Consider the following 10,987-nt stretch of genomic DNA (forward strand, 5'->3'; position numbering starts at 1 on the left):
TAATAATAATAATAATAACTAAATTACAACAAAAGTACAATAATCTTCAACTTAGCACCTCATAGCAGGGAGACATCCTTTTTAGTTTGCGTCTGTTGCTACCACATATCCTCATTCAACCAAGGAAAGGTACTGCATATCAAAATTAAGCGATTTATTATTACTGGGGGGAGGGCTGTCAAATGGTGGGTGGGCTGTCAAATGGTGGGTAACAGAGAGACTTGGAGGAGTTTTGTCTGCTCCCACCCATTGCAGGATTAGGGAGTCGGGAGCTATAGATAGATAGATACACAGATTAAACTTGTATCTAATCCCTCCAGTTTGAAAAGTCCATCTTAACCCATTCAGTGATGTCGTTCTTTAGTTTACTCTTGCTACTGTACCCACTGTGATTTTTCTTGGTGTTACTGAAGGCCATATATAACTCCCCTAGTTCATAAAGTCTTTCCCAGGCTGAAAAAAAAACGCATATCAGTAGCAAGAAGCACAGAAGAAATGGCGTCCCCCTACTGAAAAGATTACGCAAAATTAAAATCAAGAGACGGACAAAAAAGGCACTCAGACTGAATGTGTTAAATGCACGAAAAGTTTAAGAATTTCATGAATCTTCTCTTAAGTGTCTAGAGTCACATGTCTATAAAAATAAATCTGACTGTACAAAGGCTTAAGTAAAGATCCTAAACTGAGATGATCATTAATGGAACTTTATGTAATTGTTAGTTCTGGCCTGCCTGCATTCCACATTAAAGAGTGTGGTCAGCAACTGTATCATGGACCTGTGCTTCATAAAATACTGGTTGCCTTCCACACACCTTTCCACTGTCAACTTTAATGCGGTATCTGTCATTTTCTGGTGATTGAGAGTGATGTGGCGGCGACCCAGGTTCTGCTGAGGAGGGCAGGGAGCTGGGAGAGGTGGGAGCAGGAGAGTACATGGAGGGGGTCTGACTTGGCCAAGAAAACGCCTGCAGCCACACCCGCCATCCCCACCACACTCAGTATGTGCTTCACCACCTAGAACATAAAAATGTATAAAAATTAAATATCAAATTCTTTCATCATCACCAACATCAAGGGGAACAACACCATAAGGCACTGTGCAATGGAGTCGCATGGTTATATAAGTGCTGCCATATACGGGACTGACTGTATAGCAATCTTTTTCAATAGGGCAGACATTCTTGTGGGCTTTCTCTTGCTGTTACATAATTTGATTCAACTTAGGAACAGCCTCTCACACCAAAGGGGTTCACTAAGGCTACATTTATTCCCTCCAGCTTTAATAGTCAACCCAAAGCCGAATTAAATCATCAGATAGTAAAAATGAAGGAAGGCATAAGGCACATACCCTGTCCTGCCACTTCTTCCGGGAGATGCATTTGTGGTAGGGTGTGCGTGTGAAGGTGACCATGGTGTACAGAGGGAGCCAGTACTTGGGCATGATGGTGCTCAGCAGATCATCAAACTTCCTGCGCAATAGGAAGGCTCGGGAATTGACCAGGTCTCGCATCTGCAATAGGAAAATAATATGTGGTAAAAGCGACTCTCATATTTACCTTTCTGAGATGTAACAGCCCAAGAGAGAAGCCTTTGTATGGCGTCCTCAATGTCTATCTATCTATCTATTGCCAGATGCCTCAATCCCGTAAGGGGTGGCCACAAACAAATCGCTTCCATGTCGCCCTGTCCCCCGCCATTTCACTGTAACGGGGTAATTATGCTGTTCATTATACAAACATCGCTCAGTTAGTTCCCTAGAGAGTGAAATGCAAAGAGGCAAGTTCAAACTCAGTCTACACGCCATCACACTGATAAAAAAAATTGTTGTAGTTGTAGTAGTGGTGGTGGTAGTAGTAGTAGTAGTGGTAGCGGTGGTGAAGTAGTAGTCTGAGGTAACAACACATTAGTAAAGATGGGCATTTTCCCCCCCCTCAGTGGTCTCCAGTCACCTCTCTGGGACTGAACCAATGCAAGACTTAATCATTTTATCCACTAGGCTGGGGTGAGTGTGTGTTTTCCTTCTTTCCTTTTTACTCTTTCACTTACTTTCCTATTACCTGTATCACCCATCCTGCTTGTGCCTTCTTCCTTTTTCCTCTGTCACTTACTTTCCTATTACCTGTATCACCCATCCTGCTTGTGCCTTCTTCCTTTCTCCTCTGTCACTCACTTTCCTATTATCAGTATCATCCATCCTGCCTGCAAGTGCCATGAAAAGGGTTTCCTCTAAAGCCTGTAGCTCAGAAAACCACCCACCTCAATATAGTTATACAGAGCCAGGTCCACAATGGCTTCTGCGTCAGGGTTACGTTTGGCTGAGTAGGCTGGGAGGACGGTAGCAAAGTCATCCTTATACTGGTCCAGCAGTTCATCCAGCACAACACAGTCCTCCATCCCCTGTAGTGAGGATACAGATATGTCTTAAACTCTCTAACGGTTGGGAGACCTCTGGTAATCTATTCCAAATAAGGCCAGATGACTTCAGGTGCATCATAGGAGCTTCAGTGTTAATAGTCATCATCATATTGGCCTAAGAGCTGAAACAGCAAGATACAGTTCTCCAACCCCTGTACAGTGAGGATACCAATATGTCTTTAGCTCTCTCATGGTTGGCAGAACTCTGGTAATCTACTCCAGCTAAGGTCACATGACTTAACGTGAGTCATAGGAGCTTCAATGTTAATAGTTGCCATCAAGGTAGTATAGAAGCCTGTACAGTAAAATACAAACCTTGCCCTGTCTACTATCTATATATTAATAGCCGGACACCTTAATCCTGAAAGGGGTGGCCACAAACAAATCGCCTCCATGTCCCTTTGCCATTTCACTGCCCTCCCCCCAACTTACACCCCCTCTCATATACCTCTCTACTCCATCCCTTTACTGATGATAAAAAATGTCTTCAGCACTCTCATGAAGCTGGAAACTGAAATGATAAAAAGAGTACGACCAACTACAAGGTGAAGAAATAACCAAAATAATTACATGATGTAGGGCATTAAGTGTGCCAAAGACAGGGTCAGGAATATGTAAAAAGAGAGATGGATCATTAGACAGGCAGATACAGCAAAAAGACAGATGTTAGACAAATTTTTTCACGCTACAACTGAGAGTACTGTTTTGTAATAAGGCTGGACACAGACAGATCAGAAAGACAGAGAGATACAGTGAAAAGGCAAATGTAAGATAAATTTCTCCACACAACTGAAAGTATTGTTCTGTAATAAGGTTGCTTACAAAGAGATAGACTAAAAAGACAGCCAGATACAGTAAAAAGACAGATGTAAGAGAGACTTTAAGTACTGTGTTGTAATAAGGTTGCATACAGGCAGGTCAGAAAGACAGACACACAAAGAAGACAGATGTTAGACAGACTTGCTTCACATAACAACTGAATGTACTGTTTTGTAATAAGGTAACGTACAGACAGATCACAAAAACAGACACAGCAAGAAGACAGGTGTTAGACAGCCTTGCTTCACATTACAACTGAATGTACTGTTTTGTAATAAGGTGACGTACACAGTTCATGCCCTGCCCATAGAAGGGGACCATGGCGTGGGCTGCGTCTCCCATCAGAAGGCCCGTCGAACCCACGTGGTAAGGCGAACACTGCAACAAAAAAACAGGATTAGATTCCACTGCTTACTACACTCATTTTACTCTAACCTGGCCCAGATTTTCGTCCTTTTGCAGCTCATTTCACGTAGCTCAGTGGCAGGAAAAGACATAACTCTAACTTGGCCCAGATTTTCGTCCTTTTGCAGCTCATTTCACGTAGCTCAGTGGCAGAAAAAGACATCAGCACTGCCTCACAACACTCACCTTTACATAAATCATGGGCAGGGCTTCATTGGCAAAAAAGTCCTTAATCAGCTTCTCTCGACCAATCAGGGGGATGGCGTCAGGGTAGTGTGTCTGAAATGAAAGTAAATAATATTATTAAATGACTATGGTAGGTGGGGACGCTCAACATCCACTCACTCGATGTAGCGCTGCTTTGGGTGACTGCCCTTTGCTCTCTTCCTTCCTTCCTCTTCTGTCTTTCCTTCCTCTTCCTTCTGCCTACGGGTGACTTTACAATCCCTCTTCTGTCTTTCTTCATTCGTTCCTCTTCCTTCTGCCTATGGATGACTCTACACTGAGTGACATGCCAAATGGTTTCCTGTACACTAGGAAACCATTTAGTACGCTGGGTGGTAACCATATAACTAAATTATGGCACCTGGTGATTTAGTGGGTAATTAAGGCGCTCCAATCGGATTGAGTAGGTGCAGGTTTATATCCAAGGAGTGGTTAGGGTTTACTGTTCACATAATACCACTCTCATCTTAAATGTCAGGACCAACTTGCCTAGTCCCGGACTCCTACGCTCCTCATGGGGCAACATAGGACTGGATGATGGATGGATGAAGGACTAAATGAAAAACAATATCTGACCCCCTAGTCTCCCCCAGGCTAAACTCAATCATCAAGTAGTGAAGGAGGCGAATGAATGTGTTTGGGTGGATGAGTAAAGTGGGAGTGTGTTGTCCTGCCTCGGCTACCTCCCTCTCTCTGGGGGAAGTAGTCTAGGTATATAGATAGACAGATGGTGAAGGATGGAATGAAAAGTAGTATCTAACCCCCCCTCCACCCCGTCTCTCCCAGGCTAAATTCAATCATGTGGTAGTGAAGGAAGGAATCAAAAGCAATATTTAACTCCCCAGCCTCTCCCAGCCAAATAAAATGGCATGGCTGTAGCAACGACTGATGAGGAGAATGCAACTGCAGTGATGAAGAGAAGCACACCTGTAACACCAATCAGCTACTCTCACCTGTGGCTTAAAGGTAAAAAATGTCTGAATACCTGAGGGCGGGTCCAGTTCAAATGTTTAAAAAGTAGTCTGATTTCAAATTTAAAATACTATGCACATTTCTTTATACTATTGTGGGAATGCTTCTTGTAACCTGAGAGAGAGAGAGAGAGTGAGAGTGAATTACTTATATATATATCTACTTTCTTTTCCATTACAAGTTTTAGTATTCATGTAGAGAGAGAGAGAGAGAGAGAGAGAGAGAGAGAGAGAGACAGACAGACAGAGGGACAGAGAGAGAGAGAGAGTTATATAAAGACATTCAAACCACATGATCTTCCTATGGTGTTGCTCAGATCCATGCTACCCATCGCTATATTCTTTTCTATCTATCTATATATTGCCAGAAGCCTTAATTCCGTAAGGGGTGGCCACAAACAAATAGCCTCCATGTCGCCCTTCCCCCCGCCATTTCACTGCCCTGCTCCCAGCTCACACCCCCGTCTCTCATAATTATACCTCTCCACTTCATCCCTCCATCTCATCCTAAGCCTCCCCCTCCCTCTCCCTCCCCCTCTTTTAATAAGGCCTATACTGCCATCTCTCCATACTGAATATTGAGCTGTAACAATGAATTAACAGTACAGTATGGTGCCAATCACGAAGAAGTGCTATGAAAAGGATGTACAGTCACATTACAGTACTGCATTTATGTTCCACTGAGCTAAATGGAAGACTGCTACCTAAAGTGAAGGATTCTGACCACTATAACACATAATAATAGGGTTGAAAGTCCTGATAAACCCATGTAAATCGGCCAACATAATATGGTGTACCTTGAAGAGTGAGAGACTGACGAAGAGAGTGTATGTGAGTGAGGTGGAGGGGGGGAGAGGGAGAGGGAGGCCTAGGAAGAGATGGAGGGATGGAGTGAAGAGGTATATGAGACAGGGGGGTGTGACCTGGGAGCAGGGCAATGAAATGGTGGGGGACAGGGCGACATGGAGGCGATTTGTTTGAGGCCACCCCTTACGGGATTTAGGCGTCTGGCAATAGATAGACAGACAGAGACCTTGAAGTATGAGAGGAGCAGTTCTGGGGTGCTGAGTCCTTCAAACGCTGGGAAGGGCATGAAGAGGGTGACAGTCCAGGAGCAGTCTTGGTTAGGCAGTGCAATCATCATGAATTGTCCTCGTGGCCAGATGTGCAGGTAATTGGCGGGCATGGCGAACTGTACGGGAGAGAAAGGTGTTAGCAGAGCACACCATAGCATCTCATTACTGGCACACTAAATTGGAAACTTGTTGGCATTTGGAGCACACTTTAGCGCCTCATCACTACCAAACTATATGGAAGAGAGATGTGTTAGCATCTGAAACACACTTTAGTACTTCATCACTAACCAACTATATGGTAAAGGGAGAGCTGTTAGCATTTGGAGCACACTTTGGCACTTCATCACTAGCAAACTACTGTATATGGAGAGGTGTTAGCATTTGGAGCACACCATAGCATCTCATTACTACCAAACTATATAGAAAGTTGTTAGCATTTGCAGCACACTTTAGCACTTCATCACTACTACCACTGTGTCTGATACTTTTTTTTCTTTTAATGCCAGAAAGAAGGAACCAAAGGCCAGGAGCCTGCAAACCGTTCCTTCCGAGAAAAAAACAAAAACAATGCAAACGCGAGCCAAATTCAAGAACCTTCCAACACACACAGATCTCAGTTTCTTTCCCCCAATGTTTTCCAGCAACTGTTGAGATGTAAACAGCTGGTTTTATCCCCAAAAGGAGGATAAAGAACTGCAGGAGAGGGGCAGTTTTAGCCTGTAGTCCACTAGGTTTATGTCCAGATGAGCAAGGGCCCACCACAAGAGCAACCACAGCAAATTTCAAGTCATCACTTACCGGTACCTCTCTCCCTACGTGTCAACAAGTGGGTTGGTGGAGGGTTAGTGCCCCTCCCCGTGAAACAAATAACTCAACGTAAAATGGCCACCCCTTACGAGATTATGGCGTCTGGCGATAGACAGACAGACTTACCCCTCCCTCTGGTGTGGGGGGGATGCACAACTCCATATAGCCGTGTGGAATGTAGTTTTGTGTATAATTGAAGAAGGGCTGGCGCATCATACTCTTACGCACATTGGAGTACGCGCCATCACAGCCTATCACAAGATCCGCCCTTCGTGTTACTTGTTCCCCACTCACTGTACTGCGAAAAGAAATAGGATACAGTTAGTTACAGTTAGGAAATGGTGTAGGATACAGTTAGGTACAGTTACGAAATGGAGTAGGATACACTTAGATGATTTAGCAACAAAGGGTCCTCAGTTTAATACACCGTCGCCCCTACATGACACAGATAACTCACTTGACGAAGGTGGCCTCCCCCTTGTCTAGCCTGCAGGTGGTGAGTTTGTGTGTGAAGTGGATGTTGAGGTTTGGGTATTCCTCTGCCTTGGTTAGCAGCACTTCATTGACAAATCTCCGACCCACTGAGTAGATGCACTGGTGGAGAGACGGAAATGAGTCAAATGGGGAAATACGTGATGAGGGAAAGACAGGAATGGAGAAATACATGATGAAGGAAAGACAGGAATGAATAAAATGGGGAAATACATGGTGAGGGAAAGACAGAAATGGAGAAATACATGATGAGGGAAAGACAGGAATGAATAAAATGGTGAAATACATGATGAGGGAAAGACAGAAATGGTGAAATACATGATGAGAGAGACAAATGGGGAAATACATGATGAGAGAAAGACAAATGGGGAAATGCATGATGAGGGCAAGACAGGAATGAGTAAAATGGGAAAATACATGATGAAGGAAAGACTGAGACACAAAGAGGACTGTGACAAAAATGGAGGTTACTAATGAGAGTGAATGTATTGGCGAAAAAAAAATAAAATATCAACAGTTACAATAGACAGATGGACAGACAGATAGACAAGTGAACAAATTAGTGTAAAGTTCTATTTGGAAATGACCAGCATACAAAATTCTAAACTCGTCCTACATAAGGTAATTTTAATCCCAAAGCATTGAGGGTGTAATGTTAAACAGAACACACTCCAGGTTCTCTAAAGATTAATTTGATATTCTCTTAACCTGGTGATGTTATGATACCGTACACTCTGCATCGAAAGCCCTGTCCCATATCTTGCTTTTATCTCCATGGACTGAAGGAGATAAAGTTCAACTCTTATGGTACCAGTTAATCAGATTTGTCAGTTCGCCCAACCTGCAGCAAATACTGTACATGTAGCGGCACTGTGCGTAGCTCTAGGTGATGCAGCTGTAACATTCACCTAACAGCCAAACCTCCTCATATATCCCTGCACCTCGCCATGGGAAGGGCCCTGGTCTGACCCTGGTGAGGCACAAGGACTATACACATCCTTGGGTGAGGCCCTGTCTACGGCAAGGGAACGCTGAATCCCTACACTGTGTATGTACTGTATTAAACCCATGAGACAGCCCCACAGAAGCACCTACTGTTACCTACTGTTAGCATGTCTGTTGGCCTACACAGACTAGATTTAAACAACAACAATACTAGCATCAAATGTTTGGAAAAAGTTGTGGCATTTTAGTAGCCATCCTGACGTACAACAGAGATGACCTGTGCCTGCGGTTCAATCATCTTAACGTGGACCAAATTTTCATCTATTTTTTAGTTGACTTCATACAGCTCAATGGCAGAAAGTGGCACTGCTATGGCTCTATATCCCCGCCATAGCACTGCATATACTAGGATTAATCTATTGTTGCAGTTCAGCAGGTGCACGAGAGGAACGCCTTCATTTGGTGGCATCAATATAACTGAGCAGGTCCAATGTCAGGCTTTACAAATCTCCCTCAGGTCTACTTATACCCCTGAAATGTCCCTCAGCTCTACTTATACCCCTGAAATGTCCCTCGGCTCTACTTATACCCCTGAAATGTCCCTCAGCTCTACTTATACCCCTGAAATGTCCCTCAGCTCTACTTATACCCCTGAAATGTCCTTCAGCTCTACTTATACCCCTGAAAGGAAGATGGTGGACTGTTAGAGATGAGTAACTTCAGCCCACAGTCCACTGGAGTCACGTCTCGGATGAACCTGGGCATACAACTGCAACTACTAATGTTACTACCACTACAACTGCAACTACTAATGTTACTACCACTACAACTGCAACTACTAATGTTACTACCACTACAACTCGGCATTAAAGATGAGGAGACGACAACGTTAGGCCAAGTTAGAGTGCAAACAGCTTACCTGGCCATCCTGACTGTGGGGAATGGAGCATGTGGATCCATAGATGACAATTTCAGGCCACGTTAAAGTCAGCGTACCTTGCCATCTTTGTTGTAGGGGATGGGGCGTGTGGATCCATCCGTGTTGTGGATCATCCTGCCGTACATGGGGATCCCGTGGTCGCGGATCACCTTGTCCTCCACCCCTATGGCCTTCAGCCCTGTGCGACCCCTCAGACTCATGGCCAGGTTGATGCTTCGCCCGGGGACGTGCTCCAAGGTGCGAATGTCTGCAGGAAGAAAGATAGGATCAGAAACAGGCTTCATTCACACCAGTGCCTGCATTTCTATGATAATTCCATCTAACCCCTCACACTCTTGGCTGATTGATGCTTCCGCCGGGGACGTGCTCCAGGGTACGAATGTCTGCAGAAGGAACGACAGAGGTGTAATGAAAGCATCGGAAACAGACTCCATTCACATCAGTGCCTGCATTTCTATGATATTTCCATCCAGTCCCTCACACTTATGGCCTGACTGATGCTTCGGCCGGGGACATGCTCCAGAGAATGAGTGTCTGCAGGAGGAAAGATAAAAGTGTAATAAAGCAAGCAGAAACCCCATTCACACCAGTGCCTGCATTTCTATGATAATTCCATCCAACGACTCAGACTCACGGCCTGACTGATGCTTCGGCCGGGCACACAGAGGGGAAGATACAAGCGTAATGAAGGGATAAACAAAAGCCTCGGGGCAATTAGTGGTCTATTAGTCAGATTGCCCCAGTCTGCAGGAAAGATGGATGAGTAGGGAACTTAATACGGAACTACATGTGTAAGAAGAAGTGTGACACAATTGAGAGTGAGAGAGACTGAAAGTAAGGGTGATGAGGAAGGTGAAAAGTAAGGTGGGGGACAGTTAGAATGATGCGTAAGGATGACCAACAGGATGGGAAATGTAATTGAAATGAAGCAGGGTGGGAATGAGGCAACAGAAGATGAACACGGTGATGGAAGATGAAAGTGAGATGAAGGAAGGTGAGAATGAAGTAAGAGAAGATGACTACGGTGATGAGAGATGAAAGTGAGATGAAGGAAGGTGAGAATGAACTAAGAGAAGATGAGTAAGGTGATAGATGATGAAAGTGAGATGAAGGAAGGTGAGAATGAGGCAAGAGAAGATGACTAAGGTAATGCAAAATGAATGCGAGGTGTAGAAAAATGAGGAGAGGAGGTAGCGGAATGTGAAAGTGATTAGAGAGAAGATGAGGGCAAGGTAAGTGAAGGTGACGCAGGTAAATGAAGGTGTGGGGAAGGTGAAGTAGGTGAAAATGAAGAAAGGTGAATAAGATGAAGGTGAATTAAGTAGGTGAAAGTGTAAGACTGAATAATTAAGGAGTCAGAGTAAAAAGGTGAGAGAAATGTAATGAGGTAGTAGTAGTAGCAATAGTAGTAGTAGTAGTAGTAGTAGTAGTGGTGGTGGTGGTGGTGGTAATAGTAGTAGTAGTAGTAGTAGTAGTCATAATAATAATAATAATAATAATAATAATAATAATAATAATAATAATAACAACACCACATCACTGACCTGGTCTATACTCGTAAAGGTGAACTTGGTAACCTCGTTTGGCCATAAAGCAAGCCTCTAGCGTCCCCACCTGTAATAATAATAATAATAATAATAACAACAACAACTACAATAATAATAATAATAATAATAATAATAATAACAACAATAATAATAATAACAGTAGTAGTAGTAGTAGTAGTAGTAGCAGTAGTAGTAGTAGTAGTTGTTGTTGTTGTTGTTTTTGTTGTTGTTATACCCCAGCTTCATCTGCTACGTGAACCCAGTGGACTGCGGGCTGAAGCTACCCCCCTCCTGCACTCCACCATCCCTATTTCAGGAGACAGGGAGGGAGCTGAGGGGACGTTT

At 43.9% G+C, this 10,987-nt stretch overlaps 1 protein-coding gene across 1 annotated transcript in view; it reads right to left on the reverse strand.

Moving 5' to 3' along the window:
- Positions 1-843: 843 nt before the first annotated feature.
- Positions 844-10,987, reverse strand: part of LOC145390997 (kynurenine 3-monooxygenase-like) — a 10,772-nt gene continuing 628 nt past the window's right edge. Inside the window, exons 2-11 of the mRNA XM_080265732.1 lie at positions 10,640-10,709; positions 9,152-9,342; positions 7,176-7,312; positions 6,845-7,016; positions 5,869-6,027; positions 3,826-3,918; positions 3,523-3,612; positions 2,257-2,397; positions 1,349-1,510; positions 844-1,014 (exon numbers count right to left, since the gene is read on the reverse strand). Coding sequence (XP_080121858.1) covers positions 844-1,014; positions 1,349-1,510; positions 2,257-2,397; positions 3,523-3,612; positions 3,826-3,918; positions 5,869-6,027; positions 6,845-7,016; positions 7,176-7,312; positions 9,152-9,342; positions 10,640-10,709 — 1,386 coding nt within the window. The remainder of the gene's footprint in view (positions 1,015-1,348; positions 1,511-2,256; positions 2,398-3,522; positions 3,613-3,825; positions 3,919-5,868; positions 6,028-6,844; positions 7,017-7,175; positions 7,313-9,151; positions 9,343-10,639; positions 10,710-10,987) is intronic.

Source organism: Coenobita brevimanus, chromosome 2 (assembly GCF_032717465.1).
Source record: "Coenobita brevimanus isolate Jiangsu-jjx chromosome 2, ASM3271746v2, whole genome shotgun sequence".
NCBI lineage: Eukaryota > Metazoa > Arthropoda > Malacostraca > Decapoda > Coenobitidae > Coenobita > Coenobita brevimanus.